General features: G+C 37.2%; 2 protein-coding genes across 2 annotated transcripts; both read left to right on the top strand.

The window, feature by feature from the left end:
* The first annotated feature begins 991 nt into the window (after positions 1 to 991).
* On the top strand, positions 992 to 3,451 carry LOC131639706 (uncharacterized). Its single transcript, XM_058910177.1, has 3 exons — positions 992 to 1,463; positions 2,019 to 2,467; positions 2,636 to 3,451. Exons 1-3 carry the CDS (start codon positions 992 to 994, stop codon positions 3,449 to 3,451), a joined length of 1,737 nt encoding a protein of 578 aa, XP_058766160.1.
* A 16,952-nt stretch (positions 3,452 to 20,403) lies between these two features.
* On the top strand, positions 20,404 to 22,863 carry LOC131639705 (uncharacterized). Its single transcript, XM_058910176.1, has 4 exons — positions 20,404 to 20,875; positions 20,984 to 21,232; positions 21,305 to 21,879; positions 22,048 to 22,863. The coding sequence occupies exons 1-4, from the start codon at positions 20,404 to 20,406 to the stop codon at positions 22,861 to 22,863; spliced, it is 2,112 nt and encodes a 703-aa protein (XP_058766159.1).
* The last annotated feature ends 1,478 nt before the right edge of the window (positions 22,864 to 24,341 follow it).

Below are 24,341 nucleotides of genomic sequence, written 5' to 3'. Positions count from 1 at the left end.
ATGTTCTTAGCTTCTTCTCCATCTCTTTTGCTGTCAACCATGGTGATGAGTAGCTAAATCCCACTTTGACAAGATTGGAGGTAGTAGCTATCCTTGTTAACTATGTATTTCCTCTAACACTTTTGTATGAACTTCATTAGTATTGAAATGGATGAATGTTGTTGTTTTATATTTCATATTTAGATTTGATTTATGATTGAGAAATATATTTCAAGTCTTGTTCTACAACATTTTATCAAGTAGTGGATAAATGCTAGAGATAGATTTATTTGCCACTTTTCTATTTGTATCAATCAATCAAGCTTAATGTATTGATAGTTAGAGTGAGAGATTATCTAAAGATTAATATATTAACTTTCACAACTTTGTTTAGACATAAACATTGTTGAGAGGATACTAGAACATTGCATTGCTATTGAAGTATACTTTAGTTGTTAAAGTCACATAGGAGATAGGGATAGTGAAACCAAAACCAATCTTGTCAATCTTTTATCTTTGAACAAATCTTATTTTATTACTTGTTTTACCTTTTGAATAGAAAAATAGAAACTCAACTCAAACCAACTTTGTTACAACTTAAACTTAAAGCGATAGTAACTATAGAACGGCGGTAATATCACCCAATCTCTGTGGATACGATTTAAAAATATTTGCCTTGAATATACTATTCAACAAATTGGCGCCGTTGCCGGGGATTGGCGTTTGATATTGCAAGCATTGCAATAGTTCATTGTTTTAAGTTTGTTACTTTATTCTTAATTCTTTTGCGTTTCACTTGGTTTACTAGTTTTGTAGATCCTTGTGTATGCGAGAAAAAGCTACCGAAGAGCAATTTCATTTCGATCCCGAAATTGAAAGAACACTCCGAAAGCTCAATAGCAAGACATGAAGAAGAAGGAAGTTAGCCCAAGAGAAGCGACAAAGAGAAGAGGCATCTACTTCTTCTAACAATCAAATTGAAGAGGTAGTTGTAGACACTTTTGAAGGAGACATGGCGGGTGTTGTTCCAACCGAAATGTCCGCCAATAGTCCAAGACGCACCGCCCAATTTGCACGCAATGCTCAAGGTGGAGAAAATACGGAGATGAAGACCGGAATCCTCCAACTTGTTTATGCAAATCCATTCACCAGAATGGATCATGAGGATCCTTTCGCACATCTCACCAAATTTTACGAGATTGCGGGTTCAACGGGAGTTGATGCGGCGAATGAAGAATCATTGTTCAAGAGGCTATTTCCACATTCATTAATTGGGAAAGCTAAAGAATGGTATCTTGATCAATTACCAAATGTGATGGTGGATTGGAATCTATTGGAAGAAAAGTTTTTAGAACGATATTTTCCTCAATCCCGATTCATGGAGGCCAAAACGGCAATCGCAGTGTTCAACCAAGGAAGCAATGAATCTCTTAATGAAGCGTGGGAAAGATTCAAATCCATGCTTAGAAAATGCAAGGGTCATGGTTTTGATGCTCTCACACAAATTCACATCTTCCGCAATGGGCTTCAACCGGTGCACAAGACACTTTTGGATGCTACCGCGGGTGGATCTTTAATGTCAAAAAGCGCGAAGGATGCAATAATGATAATTGATCGTATGGCACTCAATGACCTCCAAACTCAACATGATAGGAGTCCATCACAAAGAAAGTCGGGTGTTCTTGAATTAAACACCAATGATGCCATCCTTGCTCAAAACAAGATTCTCTCTCAACAAGTTGAGTTACTCACTAAGCAAATGTCGAAGCTTCCACAACAAATGAAGGAAATTCATGGGATGCAAATGACTTCTCACGTAGCAAGTTGTGAACTTTGTCAAGGTGACCATCCTACCGGGTTTTGTCCTCCTCCCGAGGGTGAAGAAGTGAATTATGTCAACAATCAAAATCAAGGTTATCAAAGGCAACCTCTACCTCACAACAATCCTTACCAAAGAAATAACCAAGGATTTCAACCTTCAAGATTCAACAATCAACACTATCAACATCAAAATCCTTATCAAAATTCAAACCCTCAAGGTCAAGGTCAACAATCTCAAGGTGGAAGCTCAAAGTTGGAAGACACTCTTACACAATTCATGCAAGCATCCATGGCTAATCAAAGGAGTAATGAAGCGGCCATAAAGAATTTAGAAAATCAAGTGGGTCAACTTGCAAAGCAATTGTCCGAGCAACAACCGGGAGCATCCTTTTCCGCAAACACCCAAACCAATCCAAAGGAGCATTGCAAAGCCATTTTTACAAGAAGTGGGAAGGAGGTGAATAGTGGCGTAAATGAAGAGGTTATAGTGGAAGATGAGGAGGAAATAATAGTTGAAGATGAAGAGGAGGAAGTGACAGTTGAAAATGAGGGAGAAAAGAGTGAGGAGAAAGTGGAGGAAGAATTAGTTGAAAAAGAGCGGAAAGAAAAAGAAGGAAGAGAGAAAAATGACAAAAAAGTGAATAGGAATAAAAAGAGAAATGAGAATGTGAGCACAATTCCTCTCCAACATCTACCTTACCCGCATGTGCAGTCAAGGAAGGAAGATGCAAGGCGCTACGCTCGATTTATGGATATATTTAAACAACTTCACATAAATATTCCATTTTCCGAAGCATTGGAGCAAATGCCCAAGTATGCAAAATTCATGAAGAAGATGCTCACAAAGAAAAAGAAGTACACGGATGAAGAGACGGTTGTGCTTGATGCTCATTGTAGTGCAATTATTCAAAAAACTCCCCCAAGAAAGGAAGCCGATCCGGGACGAGTCATTTTACCGATCACCATTGGAGGTAACTACATTAGTAATGGTTTGGTTGATTTGGGGTCTAGCATCAATTTAATACCTTTATCCGTTGTCAAGAGATTGGGGAACATTGAGATGAAACACACCAGGATAACTTTACAACTAGCCGATAAGTCTATCATTTCACCATATGGAGTTGTACAAGACATGCTGGTAAAGGTGGACAAATTTTTGTTCCCGGTTGATTTTGTGGTAGTCGACATGGAGGAGGATCTTGATGTGCCATTAATACTTGGAAGACCATTCATGAAGACCACCCGAATGATGATTGATATCGATGATGGGATTATGAAAGTAAGGGTGCAAGATGAAGAGGTAATTTTTACTCTTTTTGAGTCTATGAAGCCTCATAAGGATGAACATGACAACTTTCGAATCAATGATGAAAAAGGAGAAATCATTCAGGTGGCAAATCAAATTCACAAGGACAAGGACAAGGCAAATCATGAGGGAAAAACTCATCACAAAAACTTTAAAGTTGGACAAATGGTGCTTGTGTGCAATTCAAGACTCAAGGTGTTTCCTAGCAAGTTAAAGTCAAAGTGGTCGGGGCCATTTGTTGTGAAAGAGGTGCGAAATTATGGATCCATTGTGGTGGAGGACCCTAAAACACAAGAAAGCTGGACTGTAAAGGAACAAAGACTCAAAGGCTACCACGATGGATAAGCAAGCCGCGATGGTGTGTCATTTCGCTCGTCAAGCCTTGGTGCACCATCGAATCGTCGAGCTCGAACAACGTTAAACAAAGCGCTTGTTGGGAGGCAACCCAACGTCGTAAGTAGATTCTATTTTGCTTTTTGATTTTTGTTTTTAGAGTTATTTAGTAACTATTTTTGAAAGGAAGTGGAAGTTAAGTTTTAAAATTGGCATTGTTAAAAAATTCAAGTCTGTTTGCCCCGCAAACAGAGCACAAACAGAGAACAAGCCAATTTTGCAAAGAAAATTTCACTTGTTTGCCCCGCAAACAGGTAAGCCAATTTTGAAAAAGAAATTTTCATCAGTGATTGCCCCGCAAACAGAGCACAAACAGTGAGTAAGCCAATTTTACAAAGAAAATTTTTCTTGTTTGCCCCGCGAACAGGTGTTTGCCCCGCAAACACTTCAGTACAAAAAATTTCCACTTTCAAAAAAAAAAAAAATTAGCTTTTAATTTAACCTAGTTTGTTTTATTTTTATCTTTTATTTTTACTTCTCTCCTCTCACTCTACCGCTCTCGTCCTCACTAAACTCATCTCCCATTCTAATACCCTATCTTCACCCATATTCCTTGGAAGCGGAGTATGATGCATACGCAAATTGGCCTGTGGGCAGGCCACTTTTCATGGGGGGGGGTGCAGGAGGCAATGGTACCGGAAATGAGGACGATACAATGGAGGATGTGATCGGGACAGTTGGTGGTGGTGATGAAGAAGAGGATTGAAGTGGTGTTGTAGCAATTTTTTTAGTTTATTTTTATTTTTATTTTAGTCTTAATTTTGTTTTGTTTTATTTATTTATGGTTTCACTTTTTGGTTTTTAATTATGTACTTTATGGTGGCTCTCGTTTCACCATTTGAACATCTTTACAATTGCATTTTTATTATTGTTGTTTAATTGTGTGCTTGGGTGGAAAGTGATTAGCCTAACTTTTCAAATTAATTTTGTTTAATTGTTCTTGTACAAAGAGAAGCTTGAGGAATCAATGGGCACGGACAAGAGTTGATGTTGTGAACATTTTGAGTGGCAATGATGAGAATCGGTATCAAGGAAAATTAAGGTACACTTTATCACTCTCTAGACTTAACATGGTTAGTTGGTGGTGTGTGCAAATTGCTTAGCATAAATTCCTTGAGTCACATGTCATTTTTGAATCAAAATTTAGAACTTAGCCAAGTGAGGAAACTTTCCATTGTACACTAAATGCGGGATACCGGAATTTATTTCAACTCATTTTTATCATGCTAAACCATGCATTATTCTTATTTGTGAAAAGTGTGAAAGTGATAGAGGCATTGTTTGAATTTGAGAAAAACCACTTGACCAAAAAAAGTTAAATCAATTAACCTTGTGAGGAGTGATTCTTAGTTAACCCCATTGAGCTTATATTAGGATTCATGTAATTATTGAATATGTTTGGTAGATGAATCCTAATTTCTTTTGTTTCATTGGAACCTTCAACCACAATGGTTGCAATTTTGCCTTGTGCCTATGTCTATGTAGGGAGCATTGTTGTATCTACTATGGTTTGAATCCTAAAGTTGGGGAGAGTTGATTGAAAAACAAATGAAAAGTGGTACTTATGAGTTTTGTGGTAATAAGAAAAGAATAACACATTTTGAAAGTATGGGGCAAGAAAAAGAAATAAAATTGTTCCCGTTATGTGTTGTTAAAAAATAATGAAAAAGAAAAAAAAAAGAGAAAAAGAAAGAAAAGGGGATTCAAGCAAGTGTTGTTGTTAAGTGAATTGATAGGAATGCTCCCTTAGGATAGGCATTTTTGTTTAATTTACCTTTAATAAAACCCTTTCTTTGTAACCCAAGCCACATTACAACCTATGAAAGCCCTCTTGATTCTCACTTTGCACATAATTTTGAACTTGTTGTGGTGAAAGCATGATTTGAGTTGTTGTTGATTTAAATGCCCGGATGAGTGAAAGTGAACCCTCTTGTATTCATCATTACTTTAATGTGTGTATAGGTCTGATTCAATTTTGACATGTCTCTTTTGGAATTTCTTGATAATAATTTGCACTTTGCCATCATTCTTTCTCATGCTTTGTTTTAGCATTGTGGTGAGTGTACTTTGGAAAGACTTATACTTTTGAGCCATTTGAGTGTTCGGTTACCTTGTCATCATTCTCTTGTGCGTTGCTCTTGCTACTCTTGTGAATTTTTGTTTAGGGACAAACGAAATGGTAAGTTGGGGAGAGTTGTTAGGGACCAAATAGTACTAATTTTCATATATTGTTTTTGGTCCCTTTAACCACTTTTTACTCAATAATCACACTTTTATTCATACAATTTAATAATTTTGCAATTTTGTTCATTTTAGCTCATTTGAATTGTTATTTCACATGTTTGTTAGTTTTGTAGCATTTTTAAAAGGTTTGAAGATCATGGAAGCAAAGAGGAATTACTTGAAGACTTGGAATAGCAAAAGAAGTGTTGATGAGGCCAGTTTGCCCCGCAAATATCCTTTGCGCCGCCAACTGATAGATGCTGAACAAGTCTAGTTTTGAATTGCAACTGATGTGGCAAAAGATTCACTGTTTTCCCCGCAAACACTGCGCTGCAGAATTTTATCTTTTACTTTGTTGCCATTTGTCATGAGAGATGGGCTTATCTTTTGAAGAGGAAAAGTTAGTACGAATTAGGGGTTATTTAGGGAGATAAAAAGGGGGAAATTTAATATTCCATTCATTGTGAACCAAACATTGAGGCTAGGGTTTTGGGAGAGAAAAAGAACAACTTTGTGAGAGATTGATGTTCTTAGCTTCTTCTCCATCTCTTTTGCTGTCAACCATGGTGATGAGTAGCTAAATCCCACTTTGACAAGATTGGAGGTAGTAGCTATCCTTGTTAACTATGTATTTCCTCTAACACTTTTGTATGAACTTCATTAGTATTGAAATGGATGAATGTTGTTGTTTTATATTTCATATTTAGATTTGATTTATGATTGAGAAATATATTTCAAGTCTTGTTCTACAACATTTTATCAAGTAGTGGATAAATGCTAGAGATAGATTTATTTGCCACTTTTCTATTTGTATCAATCAATCAAGCTTAATGTATTGATAGTTAGAGTGAGAGATCATCTAAAGATTAATATATTAACTTTCACAACTTTGTTTAGACATAAACATTGTTGAGAGGATACTAGAACATTGCATTGCTATTGAAGTATACTTTAGTTGTTAAAGTCACATAGGAGATAGGGATAGTGAAACCAAAACCAATCTTGTCAATCTTTTATCTTTGAACAAATCTTATTTTATTACTTGTTTTACCTTTTGAATAGAAAAATAGAAACTCAACTCAAACCAACTTTGTTACAACTTAAACTTAAAGCGATAGTAACTATAGAACGGCGGTAATATCACCCAATCTCTGTGGATACGATTTAAAAATATTTGCCTTGAATATACTATTCAACAGTAGCCGTAGAAGTTTGAGATAGCTTATTGGATTTTTAGTTGTTTTATTCCGCATATAGAGTGTCTTTCTTTAATATGTAACATCGGGGTCTTTGGGATCGTTTGAACTAGATTATATGTTGACAATGATGTATGGAGATGTTTTATCTTGTTTTAAATTGTTTAATCAAGATTTTTGAATTGTGAAGTTTGACGGTAAAATCTTTATTGAAGTATTTAAGAAAAGTATTTTTGAGATCATAATTTTGTTGTGATGTTTGAAGTTTTATGATGAAAATTATAAAGTGTGAAAGTGATAATTTTGAGAACCCGTGTTACGGAGCAGGATTACGTTTTATGAGTTTTTATGAAGAAAAGTGACACCTTTCTGCGTTGTACACTGATATAGTTTATTTAAATTATAACATATTTTCCGTGGGATAAGAAGGGTGTTACATTAAATGTATCATAGCCAGACCTCTCCCAGTACGATGTGGTTCGAGGATGAACCATGCGGAAGCTGGTGGGCATGTAACACCCGAGGCCGAAGAAGGCGAGGGGTGGTTGCACCGTATGTAACACCTGAGGCCGAAGAGGGCAAGGGTGGTCGCCACATCGGAATGAGAGGGATCCTGATGCTGTGCAGGTATGGGACTGCATGGTTGAAGGAAAGCTTATAAGGATTGATGGATACTACCTATACCAACAAGATGCATCTTCTTTTCGGTAGCCCGTTCCATAAGAACTCCACAGTTAAGCGTGCTTGACTTGGAGCAATCTTAGGATGGGTGACCTTCTGGGAAGTTTCCTGGAAAGCGTGCGAGTGAGGTCAAAGCATGCTGAAAAGATCCGTGTTGGTTTGTGGGGTCAGTCGATCATCCCGAAAGCAGTCTGGGGCGTTACTGTAGCGGGGAAAAAATCTGAGATTGAAGCCATTAAATTGACTCGACTAATTATTTCAGTGAAAGTCGCCACCGCGCTTTATTATTTCCAAAGGAAATGGGAAAAGAACGAAGAAAACCCAAAGTTTGTTTTTAAAACAAAAAGAGAGATCTAAGGTACGGGTGTTGATTATACAAGGGGAAGGTTTTAAGCACCCCTCATATCTGTGGTACTCCACAGGAACCTTTTTGAAAATCTGTGTCGTGTGTGCTAAAAAAGGTTTGTTTTATTTTTAAAATAAGCTCGGCAAAGCATTAAGCCTTGTGCCTACATACCTCCTCGGTGCAATGGAGAAGTCAGAGCTAATGTAGTTCCGCTTAAAAGGGAAACGTTTTAAAAACGAATAAACACTTTATCATCGTCGGAGAGAAATACTCAGCCATTGATCTTGAGCATGAGAACAAACGATTTCTTTGCGTCGCAAATGAAAGAAGGGCTCCAACTCAGATATAAATCAACGAGTATGCCACTAGCTCTCTCACGCGGAAAAGATCTCATTATATCAATCAATTTCAAAATCGTGGGGTATCGCTACTCGTTACAACAATTAGTCGTGTCTAAACTTTTTGAAGAAAAGGCCACTAAGGGGCAAAAGATATTTTTAAAGAAAGGTTTTAAAAAGGTTGCAAACATAAGAAGGTTTTTGAAAAAGGGAGAAGATTTTGAAAATCTAAGAAGTGGGAGGAGATGAAGAGGCTATCCTAATACATAAAATAAAAGCTAAGGAAAAGAACGGTCTAACCGAAAAAGAAGCTAACACTTGACATTATGAGTCAAGGTAGATTTCCCATCCTTTGGACTATCAATACTAAACCAACACAATATCACTCGGGGATCCAGATGAACTTATTATCTTTAGCACCACTTTACATTAAGCACATTAAAATTCTGACGAAAATTGGGCAGAGTAACGGCTGTTTTCGGGTAAAATCCTTATCATAATGCCTTGGAATTAACCATCAAGGGATTTCAAGGAAATACCTGCACACATAAACAGACAACAATCCAATGCCAGACAGACAGAATAACCACAGAGTAACAACAAAATAATAGGGTCCAGAGGTACTAAGTTCATAAGTCCACATCTCCAAAATGCTCGGGATAGTAACCAATAGTCCGAAAGAGAGCCTTAAACGTTTTTTAGATTTTTGTTATTTATTAGTGTTTTAGCACAAAAGTAAAGTATGGTCGAAATGGACAAAAAGAAAATAGCGGAAACATAAATAATACGTCCAAATGGACAAAGAAAAAATAGCGGAAAAATAAACTTGATGAAATGATAAAATAAAGCGATAAAGAGATAAATAAAGAGCGATATAATAAAATGCGGAAATTAAAGTCAATTGTTAGATGTTAAAGATAACCATTTTGAAACTTGTCAAGTATGTTATCAAAGTTAGTAAGAAAGATCGATGGTGAGTGAAGGATGTTCTCGGATTTAAATTCAATGGACATTTATCAGAAGCTTGATAATATCATAGCGACTACACGATAAACCTCCATAAGTCTTAAATCAACCGCATACAATTCTCTTCCATATTTGATCTTTTTTGATTCGGGACACGAAATATTGCGCTATGTTAAGCAGATCGCCAAGTGATTTATGTAGAAATCACCCTACAACGAGGCCGGTCAAAACTTTATGTGCTAATGCATGCGAGAGAAACAATATGTAGATCGCTCTCCGAAAGCAATACCGCACGAAAAGAAAATAGGTAACGATCTAGTATTTACCAAGAATCCATAAGAATTCTCAAGGTATTAAGACTTTCATCGATCAAAAAGAAAAAAGAAATAAAAGAGGGAACCACTTTCAAAAGCTCCTTTCATCCATAATTTCAATCATTTAATATTGTGGATTCGGATTTTCACCCTATCGACGCCCTAAGTCCATTGATATTAGAGAGAAATTAGGCTTCTAATTTGTGATTCAAAGAAAATATCAAAAGAATGGAGTAGAAGAAGAGTTAGAACCAAAAACAAGTCAAAAATAGCAAAAACAAGCATTCTGCCTCACTGGAAATCGATTTCCCTCTGTAGGAAATCGATTTCCTGCTTGCAGAATTCAAATCTGGCGCAAAAAACAGAGTGGAAATCGATTTCCCTCTGTAGGAAATCGATTTCCTGCGCACAGTTTCCAAAAAAACAGCATTATAAACCATAAAACTTGATTTAGGCAAACATACAAACACCTTATGATCACATATCCATTGGAGCACGAATTTTCCATCAATTCACCATCAAATAGGACCAATATAGCATCAAAGATGCATTGAACACAAGCAATAAAGATCTACACCTTGGAGTTTAGAATTTTACCACTTCTTGAACCAAATGTTGGAGTAGCTTCAAGAACAAACACAAAATGAGTAGATCCTTCAAAATTGGAGATGAACAAACAAAGAAAAGAGTGAAATGAACAAGGTTTAGTTCAAAACTAGTAAGATTCAATGTGAATCTCACTAATTCTATGAAAATGAACTTTGGGTGAGGGTTTTGGAAAGGATGAGAAATGAAATTGCAAGAACTTTTTTGGCTCTCCAAGCTTGTCAAATGAAGAAGGCAAGGCCTCTATTTATAGAATTAGAGCAAGAGTAGTGGTAATTTGGTCATTTTGCATTTGGTAATTAATTTGTGCTTAATTGGTGTTTAAATGGTAAAATGAGGTTAAAATGGGTTTAATGAGGGGAATTAATTTTGGTGAGGTGGAAAATTGGTAAGATAACAAAAATGATCAAAGAAAAAAAAGGTGCCAAAATGATGTCATGCTTCCCTCTTTATTTTTTTGAATTTGCGCCCCAGGAAATCGATTTCCCATATGGGTAAATCGATTTCCACCTTCAAATTTTCAAATTTTTCTTTTTCTTGCACTGTTTTGACTTTGCCCGATCTTTTACCTGTAAAATATAAACAAAAGAAACAAAATGCATATTTTTTGGATTTTGGTTAGTATAAAACAAATTAGACAAATATAAATGTTTGGTGGTTCCCCTCAAAGACAAATTGATACCTCAAGATTGTGATCTTGATTGATGATTGAAATGCAAATGATGTATGATCTTAGGGTCAAAAATTGGGGTATGACATATGCCCCTATTTAAGTTTCTTCTATCCGGAGATGTGAGGGTTAAAATGTAATTGAAGAGACTTAAATATAAAAAACACAATTTTTGAACCTAAGGTATGATGTGATGCTAATGGATGCATCAAGTATGATTATGGAATAGAGAGAAATATAACACCACTGGGGAGATAAGAAAGGACTCCACTGGGGAAAAGGTATGTGTCATCCAGGAATAAAACTTGGACTTCATAGGAGAAAAGGACAGTCAACAGAAGCTTTCAAGAGTAAAACATGAAAGGAACTCTGGACAGAAAATCAACAGAGATATTCAGAAAGAAAGATCTCTGGAACCCACATCAAAAATCATTCAAGAGTAAAACATGAACGAGTTTGGGAAGGAAGGATAAATCAACAGAGACATCCACAAGAAACAATGGATGAAACTGGAAACCCACATCAAAGACATTCGAAAGTAAAACGGGAATGAATTTGGAAAGGAAGATGCATCAACAGAAGCAATCAAGAGTAAAACATGATTGAACAACATCATAGACAATCAAGAATAAAACATGACTGAATAACATCAAGCGCAATCAAGAGTAAAACATGATTGGCGAACATCAGGGACAATCAAGACTAAAACATGATTGGACAACATCAGGGACAATCAAGACTTAAACATGATTGAACAACATCAGAGACAATCAAGACTAAAACATGATTGGACAGCACAGGCAATCAAGAGTAAAACATGATTGGTCAACATCAAGGGCAATCAAGAGTAAAACATGATTGGGCTCAGAGACATTCAAGAGTGGCATTGAATGAGGTAAAAAGCACTTTAATGGGGATTATGACATCCAATTAGTGGCTTTGGATGAAAGGTGAGAAAGTTATGGAAAATCGTCAGAATAAGCAAAGCACATCCGGAAGAACATCAGATAGACAGAGACAAATTGGACCAAAAGGATAAATCTGTTTTGGTAGGTGACAAGTAAGTTGGACTTTGATCTCAAGGTAAGATCTTGATAGCAACAGGACCTCGGAAAATGTAAATGAGCATGAATTTTGTTTCAATGCATGATGATGAATTTTTTTATGCATGATATATGATCAATGCAATGCAATTATTGGTGATAACTGATGGAGACTCTTTTGTGAGGCAAGATTGGAACTCTGATTCCTCAACACGAGAACTCTTCCAACTCTGCTTGGGAAGAAGATGCTTAAACAAACTTCTATCACATTGGTAGCTGTATCAAACTGATGATCCTTTGAGAAGGACTAATGAATTGCTTGGGGATTGCTGAAGAAGATTGCCCCTAATTCACTAATTGTTGCAAGTTAACTGATCATGGCTTCAGCTGAACGGTACTGAGGATGAACTGATCATGGCTTCAATTCTTGAAATGCATGTTGGGATGGCTTGCCCCAGTATAAGTCTTCAAAGGATATTCTAATCAATAAAATCTTGATTGAACATCTGAACAACAATATCTTGAAGTAACGTGCCCCTGATAGGATCACTGATCAAGTTTCTCGACTATTTGAACTTCCTGAAAGGAGAGTGCTTACTTGCAAATAAAATGTTCATTCAAGAATGGTAATCTTAATGCAATGCTCAAAACATATTTTTGAAATCAAAATCATTATTGGAATGATGTTATATATGTAAAGAAAAAGGAATCACTGGTCAAAACACAAAGGTTATGACATTCAAAGTGAAAGAAAAAGCAAAGATATGGTATCAAAAGAAATGATTGGAAAATCTCTTGGGAGTTAGCTTACGCAACCTTGTTGTAGTACGCTTTCAAACAAACCTTGCTTCAATTAGGTCTTTTAAAGGTTGTAACGTGGTCAGGTTCACGGTTTTAGAAACAAAGGATATAAGGCTCAAAATTTGATTGTACCCACCCATCTTCGTAGTGATCTCCAGTCCTAAGCTCAGTTAATTCAAACTATGCGTTCAGGTTCCAAGAGACTTCTAGAATTGCACCTTTGATAATGATGATAGTTCACAAGCAAAGAGAACTTTTGAGATGGCAGTCACTTCTTCCTTTTTATAGTCACAACATTTTGTTGTTTGAGGACTTTATTGACTTTTTTTTTTCATTTTTTTCATCCTTTTTTTCTTTTGATATCCCTAATTTTTGCCTGAACTGTTTATTTTGAACTTACAGTCAGCAGGGTGCCTTTACTCTCGCCTAAGTCATATTTTTGGATATTTGACCTAGCAGGCTTTTCTTTGATTCTCCTTTTTTGGTACTTTTTTTTTTGAAAGATAGTGACTGCCTCTCTTAATGATTGACGAACCATCATTGGCTTTTGATTGACATATCCAACACTTCTTTGATGTGTGCGGAGGAAATCTTGTGATTGAAACCTTTGTTGAAAGGTATGCTGAATAATTCTCTTAAAATAGAATGCACAACCAAATTAACTGAGAACTACCCTGCCCCAGGTTAAAAATGCGGGTTTTTTCGTACAAAAAGAAACTCCTACTTCGAAGGCTCAAAGGGGTTGACGAGGGATTAACTTCCTTATTTCTCCAGTGTTTGGGAATTGAAACAATGCCTGTACATCATCAGCAAAGTCTTATTTGAAAGCATACAGTTCAACAACTTAGGTATTTCGTTGTCATCATCCTCCCTCCAATCTTTGCATAAAACACAAGTTTGATAGAGAAAGCAAATGGAAGAAAAAGTTTTGTAAAAGAATGCATAAACATAAATATAGAAGATGTGAATGAATTCAAAATATGCAATGCTCATTTCATTAAAATCACCATTCAGAAACAAACAAAGTCTAAAAGTAAACAGTACAATAAAGGAAAAACAAACAGTACAGAAAAAGGCCTAGTGACTAATCAGCAACCAAGATGAGCTATCTCGTCTGAAACACTTGGCTTTAGGAATATCTGGCTTTGATCTATCTTCAGCCACTCTGTTCTGGTAAAGGATTGGTGACAACATTGGGACCAACATCTCTGAAAGAGAGGAGCTTCAACCTAACCAACTCTTGAACTCTAGCCTTCAAAGCAAAGCAGTTTTCTAAATCATGGCCAACACCACCCTGATGAAATTCACAACGAAGATCAGGTCGGAATCCTTTTGAGGGAGGGTTTCGAGGAGGAGGCATGGCTCTTGTTGTGATCAATCCCTTTTGAACCAATGCGGGATACAATTCAGTATAAGTCATGGGGATAGGATCAAAGTGAGTCCTATCACGGTTCTGATTCTGATTAGCAACCTGAGGTTGAGGAACTTGAACTTGCACAGGAGCGACAGAGGCTACATAAGGTTGATCACCATTTTGAGGTCTACGACGAGATCCCCTTCTGTCGTCTGACACAACATTAGTCTCATTCTCTTTCTTCTTGTGGAAGTTTCCATAAGGTTTCTTCGATCCACCAAAAGATTCAGCAACATGAGTGACTTTCCCATTCTTGATTCCTTCTTCAAGTCTCTGGCCAATGGTTACCAAGTCTGTGATGTTTGAGGACACACTTCCAATCATCTTCTCCCAGTAGAAAGGTGAGAGAGTATCCATAAACATGCCAGTCAATTCTTTCTCAACCAAAGGTGGCTCCACTTGAGAAGCTAGCTCTCTCCAGCGTTGAGCGTATTCCTTGAAAGATTCTTTCTCTTTTTGAGACATGCTTTGTAGTTGTCGGCGATCAGGTGCCATGTCCAAATTATACTTATATTGTTTCATGAAAGCATCAGTCAGATCTTGGAAGCAACGAATATGACTCTTCTCAAGCCCCATATACCATTTCAGCGAAGCTCTACTCAAACTATCCTGAAAGCAATGGATAAGCAATTTATCATTCTGGGTATAAGGAGCCATCTTGCGATAGTACATGGTCAAATGGCTTCTTGGGCAAGTGTTCCCTTTATATTTCTCAAACTCAGGAGTCTTGAATTTTGCAGGCATGACATAATCGAAAACCAAACACATATTCTCAGCAGCAACCCCAAAGTAATCATTTCCTTCCATGGCTCTCAGGCGCTTTTCTAAAGTATGATAATGCTCTTTGACATCTTCAACAGCATCTCCTTGACTTCCATTCTGGGAACGGGCAACTTGATATTCAAACAGAGGATTCACATAAGTAGGCTGAGCAACAGTGTGCACAATAGGCTGAGATTCAGTCATGATAGGAGCATGAAACACTGGATTTGAAGCTTGACCAATCACAAGTTGTGAAGACTGACCAATACCATGAGTCTTCTCATAGGGAGGAGTGTAACCAGGTGGCAAACCAAACTCAGGCCATGTAGAAGGTGGTTGTTGAGTAGGTTGAGTGTCAACATCAGCACTTGAGGCTTCAACAATGACAGTCTTCTGAGGCGGTTCTCCTCTAGCAATCAAAACTTGCAGCATCTCAGTGAGCTTGGTCATGCCTGACTTCAACTCATCAATTTCCATTCTGACCTCTGCATTATGTTGCTCTTGGTATTACATTCTCAATCTGACGTTGGCTCTAGTTCCGTACTTGTGTGGAGGAATCAGCTTGATAGTAGACAGACAACTCTGAAGATGGAGACAGACAATAATAAGTTTTCTGGACAACTTGGATGTATGTATGCAAATGATGCAATTGTTGTTGTCTCTTTTTATTTATTTGATTTTCAAGGAATTCAAGTTATTAACTTGTAAACATCAAAACACGAAGGAGGTAAATCTTATATTGGATCAAAGCTTTGATCAAGTTATCATCAAGATCAATCATCCATTTTGGTGGATTAAGGTTTTCACCCCATCAACACCCAAGATCCATTGAGTTTGATGAAACTTATGATGTTTACAAAGAAAGACCTATGATTTCCTTAGAAATCAAATGAATGCATGGATGAATGGTTTATGCATCAATCACAATCAAGATCACACATGGCCACACGGACAAAGTTCAAAGGTTCGACATCACGAGCATGGAGTCAAGGTTTAAGAACCACCCATAAAGGTATGTACTAGGGAATTTTGTACATGCCGAACGGGTTCTACAAAGGTTCCCAGAGTTTTCAATCTTCTATCGGATACTACCGGCTCGCACAATTGCTCATGGGTGCCAATAATATTCCTAAAAAGACCTCGTCTGAGCTTAGCATTGCATGACAACAAGCTCGAAGTGGTACTCGAACTTGTTTCTACGCTACATCCTAAAAAGGCTTCGATGGGTTAAAAGGGTTCTAGGCCATTCAGCTTCTACGGACACTCACTATTGAAAGTAATAGCGTTCTTACGATGGCTCGTAACAACATCTACTACCTTCCATGAGGCCTCCACTGATTGGGGTTCCACCATATGATGCTCATGTTAAGGATTGCTCCTGACATGCAACTATTGGTCTTACCACCTCCTATCTCAAGTTACTCATAAAAGTCCGGGTTAGGACTTTATCTCATCACAGAGGAACCATCGAGCATCAAAAAGAAAAAAGAAAAACAAACAAAGCACACAATAATATATACAGATAAAAACACACAGATAAACAAAAATAGGCTTAACACACTTAAAACTGGATCCCCAGTAGAGTGGCCATTTTTTTGTGTAGCGGGGAAAATCTGAGATCGAAGCCATTAAATTGACTCGACTCAATATTTCAGTGAAAGTCGCCACTACGCTTTATTATTTCCAAAGGAAAAGGGAAAAGAACGAAGAAAACCCAAAGTTTGTTTTTAAAACAAAAAGAGAGATCTAAGGTACGGGTGTTGATTATACAAGGGGAAGGTTTTAAGCACCCCTCATATCTGTGGTACTCCACAGGAACCATTTTGAAAATTTGTGTCGTGTGTGCTAAAAAGGGTTTGTTTTATTTTTAAAATAAGCTCGGCAAAGCATTAAGCCTTGTGCCTACATACCTCCTCGGTGCAATGGAGAAGTCAGAGCTAATGTAGTTCCGCTTAAAAGGGAAATGTTTTAAAAACGAATAAACACTTTATCATCGTCGGAGAGAAATACTCAGCCATTGATCTTGAGCATGAGAACAAACGAGTTCTTTGCGTCGCAAATGAAAGAAGGGCTCCATCTCGGATGGAAATCAACGAGTATTCCACTAGCTCTCTCACGTGGAAAAGATCTCATTATATCAATCAATTTCAAAATCGTGGGGTATCGCTACTCGTTACAACAATTAGTCGTGTCTAAACTTTTTGAAGAAAAGGCCACTAAGGGGCAAAAGATATTTTTAAAGAAAGGTTTTAAAAAGGTTGCAAACATAAGAAGGTTTTTGAAAAAGGGAGAAGATTTTGAAAATCTAAGAAGTGGGAGGAGATGAAGAGGCTATCCTAATACATAAAATAAAAGCTAAGGAAAAGAACGGTCTAACCGAAAAAGAAGCCAACACTTGACATTAAGAGTCAAGGTAGATTTCCCATCCTTTGGACTACCAATACTAAACCAACACATTATCACTCGGGGATCCAGATGAACTTATTATCTTTAGCACCACTTTGCATTAAGCACATTAAAATTCTGACGAAAATCGGGCAGAGTAACGGTTGTTTTCGGGTAAAATCCTTATCATAATGCCTTGGAATTAACCATCAAGGGCTTTCAAGGAAATACCTGCACACATAAACAGACAACAATCCAATGCCAGACAGACAGAATAACCACAGAGTAACAACAAAATAATAGGGTCCAGAGGTACTAAGTCCATAAATCCACATCTCCAAAATGCTCGGGATAGTAACCAATAGTCCAAAAGAGAGCCTTAAACTTTTTTTAGATTTTTGTTATTTATTAGTGTTTTAGCACAAAAGTAAAGTATGGTCCAAATGGACAAAAAGAAAATAGCGGAAACATAAATAATGTGTCCAAATGGACAAAGAAAAAATAGCGGAAAAATAAACATGATGAAATGATAAAATAAAGCGATAAAGCGAGAAATAAAGAGCGATATAATAAAATGCGGAAATTAAAGTCAATTGTTAGATGTTAAAGATAACCATCTTGAAACTTGTCAAGTATGTTATCAAAGTTAGTAAGAAAGATTGATGGTGAGTGAAGGATGTTCTCGGATTTAAATTCAATGGACATTTATCAGAAGCTTGATAATATCATAGCGACTACACGATAAACCTCCATAAGTCTTAAATCAACGCATACAATTCTCTTCCATATTTGATCTATTTTGATTCGGGACACGAAATATTACGCTATGTTAAGCAAATCGCCAAGTGATTTATGTAGAAATCACCCTACAACGAGGCCGGTCAAAACATTATGTGCTAATGCATGCGAGAGAAACGATATGTAGATTGCTCTCCGAAAGCAATACCGCACGAAAAGAAAATAGGTAACGATCTAGTCTTTACCAAGAATCCATAAGAATTCTCAAGGTATTAAGACTTTCACCGATCAAAAAGAAAAAAGAAATAAAAGATGGAACCACATTCAAAAGCTCCTTTCATCCATAATTTCAATCACTTAATATTGCGGATTCGGATTTTCATCCTATCAACGCCCTAAGTCCATTGATATTAGAGAGAAATTAGGCTTCTAATCTGTGGTTCAAAGAAAATATCAAAAGAATGGAGTAGAAGAAGAGTTAGAACCAAAAACAAGTCAAAAATAGCAAAAACAAGCATTCTGCCTCACTGGAAATCGATTTCCCTCTGTAGGAAATCGATTTCCTGACTGCAGAATTCAAATCTGGCCCAAAAAACAGAGTGGAAATCGATTTCCCTCTGTAGGAAGTCGATTTCCTGCGCACAGTTTCCAAAAAACAGCATTATGAACCATAAAACTTGATTTAGGCAAACATACAAACACCTTATGATCACATATCCATTGGAGCACGAATTTTCCATCAATTCACCATCAAATAGGACCAATATATCATCAAAGATGCATTGAACACAAGCAATAAAGATCTACATCTTGGAGTTTAGAATTTTACCACTTCTTAAACCAAATGTTGGAGTAGCTTTGTTAGGGACCAAATAGTACTAATTTTCATATATTGTTTTTGGTCCCTTTAACCACTTTTCATTCAATAATCACACTTTTATTGTACAATTTAATAATTTTGCAATTTTATTAAGTTTTAGTTCATTTGAATTGTTATTTCACATGTTTGTTAGTTTTGTAGTGCTTTAATTAGGTTTGAAGCTCATGGAAGCAAAGAGGAATTACTTGAAGACTTGGAATAGCAAAAGAAGTGCTGATGAAGCCTGTTTGCCCCGCAAACATCCTTTGCCCCGCCAACTGATAGATGCTGAACAAGTCCAATTTTGAAGTGAAACTGATGTGGCAAAAGATTCCATGTTTGCCCCGCAAACATTGTTTGCCCCGCAAACAGTGCGCTGCAGAATTTGTTCTTTTATTTGGTTGCCACTTGTCATGAGAGAGGGTTTATCTTTTGAAGATTAAAAGTTAGTACGAATTAGGGGTTATTTAGGGAGATAAAAAAAAGGAATTTAGAACATTCTATTCTATTGTAAACCACACATTGAGACTAGGGTTTTGGAGAGAAAAGCTTGCACCTTTGTGAGAGATTGATGCTCATAGCTTCTTCTTCATTCTTCTTGTTGTCAACCATGGTGATGAGTAGCTAAATCCCACTTTGACAAGATTGGAGGTAGTAGCTATCCTTGTTAACTATGTATTTCCTCTAACACTTTTGTATGAACTTCCTTAGTATTGAAATGGATGAATGTTGTTGTTTTATATTTCATATTTAGATTTGATTTATGATTGAGAAATATATTTCAAGTCTTGTTCTACAACATTTTATCAAGTAGTGAATAAATGCTAGAGATAGATTTATTTGCCACTTTTCTATTTGTATCAATCAATCAAGCTTAATGTATTGATAGTTAGAGTGAGAGATCATCTAAAGATTAATATATTAACTTTCACAACTTTGTTTAGACATAAACATTGTTGAGAGGATACTAGAACATTGCATTGCTATTGAAGTATACTTTAGTTGTTAAAGTCACATAGGAGATAGGGATAGTGAAACCAAAACCAATCTTGTCAATCTTTTATCTTTGAACAAATCTTATTTTATTACTTGTTTTACCTTTTGAATAGAAAAATAGAAACTCAACTTAAACCATCTTTGTTACAACTTAAACTTAAAGCGATAGTAACTATAGAACGGCGGTAATATCACCCAATCTCTGTGGATACGATTTAAAAATATTTGCCTTGAATATACTATTCAACAAATTGGCGCCGTTGCCGGGGATTGGCGTTTGATATTGCAAGCATTGCAATAGTTCATTGTTTTAAGTTTGTTACTTTATTCTTAATTCTTTTGCGTTTCACTTGGTTTACTAGTTTTGTAGATCCTTGTGTATGCGAGAAAAAGCTACCGAAGAGCAATTTCATTTCGATCCCGAAATTTAAAGAACACTCCAAAAGCTCAATAGCAAGACACGAAGAAGAAGGAAGTTAGCCCAAGAGAAGCGACAAAGAGAAGAGGCATCTACTTCTTCTAACAATCAAATTGAAGAGGTAGTTGTAGACACTTTTGAAGGAGACATGGCGGGTGTTGTTCCAACCGAAATGTACGCCAATAGTCCAAGACGCACCGCCCAATTTGCACGCAATGCTCAAGGTGGAGCAAATACGGAGATGAAGACCGGAATCCTCCAACTTGTTTATGCAAATCCATTCACCGGAATGGATCATGAGGATCCTTTCGCACATCTCACCAAATTTTACGAGATTGCGGGTTCAACGGGGGTTGATGCGGCGAATGAAGAATCATTGTTCAAGAGGCTATTTCCACATTCATTAATTGGGAAAGCTAAAGAATGGTATCTTGATCAATTACCAAATGTGATGACGGATTGGAATCTATTGGAAGAAAAGTTTTTAGAACGATATTTTCCTCAATCCCGATTCATGGAGGCCAAAACGGCAATCGCGGTGTTCAACCAAGGAAGCAACGAATCTCTTAATGAAGCGTGGGAAAGATTCAAATCCATGCTTAGAAAATGCAAGGGTCATGGTTTTGATGCTCTCACACAAATTCACATCTTCCGCAATGGGCTTCAACCGGTGCACAAGACACTTTTGGATGCTACCGCGGGTGGATCTTTAATGTCAAAAAGCGCAGAGGATGCAATAATGATAATTGATCGTATGGCACTCAATGAACTCCAAACTCAACATGATAGGAGTCCATCACAAAGAAAGCCGGGTGTTCTTGAATTAAACACCAATGATGCCATCCTTGCTCAAAACAAGATTCTCTCTCAACAAGTTGAGTTACTCACTAAGCAAATGTCGAAGCTTCCACAACAAATGAAGGAAATTTATGGGATGCAAATGACTTCTCACGTAGCAAGTTGTGAACTTTGTCAAGGTGACCATCCTACCGGGTTTTGTCCTCCTCCCGAGGGTGAAGAAGTGAATTATGTCAACAATCAAAATCAAGGTTATCAAAGGCAACCTCCACCTCACAACAATCCTTACCAAAGAAACAACCAAGGATTCCATCCTTCAAGATTCGGAAATCAACACTATCAACATCAAAGTCCTTATCAAAGTTCAAATCCACAAGGCCAAGGTCAACAATCTCAAGGTGGAAGCTCAAAATTGGAAGACACTCTTACACAATTCATGCAAGCATCCATGGCTAACCAAAGGAGCAATGAAGCGGCCATAAAGAATTTAGAAAATCAAGTGGGCCAACTTGCAAAGCAATTGTCCGAGCAACAACCGGGAGCATATTTTTCCGCCAACACCCAAACCAATCCAAAGGAGCATTGCAAAGCCATTGTTACAAGAAGTGGGAAAGAGGTGAATAGTGGTGTAAATGAAGAGTTTATAGTGGAAGATGAGGAGGAAGTAATAGTTGAAGATGAAGAGGAGGAAGTGATAGTTGAAAATGAGGGAGAAAAGAGTGAGGAGAAAATTGAGGAAGAATTAGTTGAAAAAGAGCGGAAAGAAAAAGAAGAAAGAGAGAAGAATGACAAAAAGGTGAAGAGGAATAAAAAGAGAAATGAGAACGTGAGCACAATTCCTCTCCAATATCTACCTTACCCGCACGTGCAATCAAGGAAGGAAGACGCAAGGCGCTACGCTCGATTTATGGATATATTTAAACAACTTCACATAAATATTCCATTTTCCGAAGCATTGGAGCAAATGCCCAAGTATGCTAAATTCATGAAGAAGATGCTCACAAAGAAAAAGAAGTACACGGATGAAGAGACGGTTGTGCTTGATGCTCATTGTAGTGCAATTATTCAAAAAACTCCACCAAGAAAGGAAGCCGATCCGGGACGAGTCATTTTACCGATCACCATTGGAGGTAACTACATTAGTAATGGTTTGGTTGATTTGGGGTCTAGCATCAATTTAATACCTTTATCCGTTGTCAAGAGATTGGGGAACATTGAGATGAAACACACCAGGATAACTTTGCAACTAGCCGATAAGTCTATCATTTCACCATATGGAGTTGTACAAGACATGCTGGTAAAGGTGGACAAATTTTTGTTCCCGGTTGATTTTGTGGTAGTCGACATGGAGGAGGATCGTGATGTGCCATTAATACTTGGAAGACCATTCATGAAGACCACCCGAATGATGATTGATGTCGACGATGGGATTATGAAAGTAAGGGTGCAAGATAAAGAGGTAATTTTTACTCTTTTTGAGTCTATGAAGCCTCCTAAGGATGAGCATGACAACTTCCGAATCGATGATGAAAAAGGAGAAATCATTGAGGTGGAGAATCAATTTCACAAGGAAAAGGACAAGGCAAATCATGAGGGAAAGACTCATCACAAAAACTTTAAAGTTGGACAAATGGTGCTTGTGTGCAATTCAAGACTCAAGGTGTTTCCTAGCAAGTTAAAGTCAAAGTGGTCGGGGCCATTTGTTGTGAAAGAGGTGCGAAATTATGGAGCCATTGTGGTGGAGGACCCTAAAACACAAGAAAGCTGGACTGTAAAGGAACAAAGACTCAAAGTCTACCACGATGGATAAGCAAGCCGTGATGGTGTGTCATTTCGCCCGTCGAGCCGTGATGCATCATCGAACCGTCGAGCTCGAACGACGTTAAACAAAGCGCTTATTGGGAGGCAACCCAACGTCGTAAGTAGATTTTGTTATTTTCATGGATTTTCTGTTTTGTAGGTGTTAGATACTTGTTTTTGTAAGGAGGTGGAAGTTAAGTGTAAAAATTGGCATTTTTCAAAAATTCAAGTCTGTTTGCCCCGCAAACATTGTTTGCCCCGCAAACAGAGCACAAACAGTGAGCAAGCCTATTTTACAAAGAAATTTTTTCCTGTTTGCCCCGCAAACAGGTGTTTGCCCCGCAAACAGGTCAGCCAATTTTTGGAAAAGAAATTTTCATCAGCTATTGCGCCGCAAACATTGTTTGCCCCGCAAACAGAGTACAAACAGTGAGCAAGCCAATTTTGCAAAGAAAATTTCATCTGTTTGCCCCACAAACAGGTGTTTGCCCCGCAAACAGGTAAGCCAATTTTGCAAAAAAAAAAATAAAATCATCTGTTTGCCCCGCGAACAGCTGTTTGCCCCGCAAACACTGCAGTACAGGAATTCCACTTTCTAAAACATTATCTTTTACTTTAACCTAGTTTTTTATTTTTTATTTTTACTTCTCTCCTATCACTCTTCCAATCTCTTCCTCACTACACTCTCATACCCTATCTTCACCCACATTCTTTGGAAGCGGAGTATGATGCATACGTTAATTGGCCTGTGGACAGGCCACTTCTCATGGGGGGTGCAGGAGGCAGCGGTACCAGAAATGAGGACGACACAATGGAGGATGTGATCGGGACAAATGGTGGTGGTGATGAAGAAGAGGATTGAAGTGGTGTTGTAGCAAAAATTTTTTTTAGTTTATTTTTATTTTATTTTAGTCGTAATTCTGTTTTGTTTTGTTTAGTTATGGTTGCACCTTTTGATTTTTAACTGTGTACTTTATGGTGGCTCTCGTTTCACCATTTGAACATCTTTAAGAATTGCAATTTTATTATTGTGGTTTAATTATGTGTTTGGGCGGAAAATGATTACCCAACTTTTCAAATTGTTGTTTTTGTTTGATTGTTCTTGTACAAAGGAAGCTTGAGGAATCAATGGGAACGGACAAGAGTTGATGTTGTGAACACTTCGAGTGGCAATGATGAGAATCGGTATCAAGGAAAATTAAGGTACACTTTATCGCTCTCTAGACTTAACATGATTAGTTGATGGTGTGTGCAAATTGCTTAGCATAAATTCCTTAAGTCACATGTCATTTTTGAATCAAAATGTAGAACTTAGCCAAGTGAGGAAACTTTCCATTGTGCACTAAATGCGGGATGCCGGAATTTATTTCAACTCATTTTTATCATGCTAAACCATGCATTATTCTTGTTTGTGAAAAGTGTGAAAGTGATAGAGGCATTGTTTGAATTTGAGAAAAACCACTTGACCAAAAAGTTAAATCAATTAAC

This window comes from Vicia villosa, unplaced genomic scaffold (assembly GCF_029867415.1).
Source record: "Vicia villosa cultivar HV-30 ecotype Madison, WI unplaced genomic scaffold, Vvil1.0 ctg.002743F_1_1, whole genome shotgun sequence".
Classification (NCBI taxonomy): Eukaryota; Viridiplantae; Streptophyta; class Magnoliopsida; order Fabales; family Fabaceae; genus Vicia; species Vicia villosa.
Note: the sequence above shows the minus strand (reverse complement) of the source record. Positions and strands in the feature narration are given on the sequence as shown.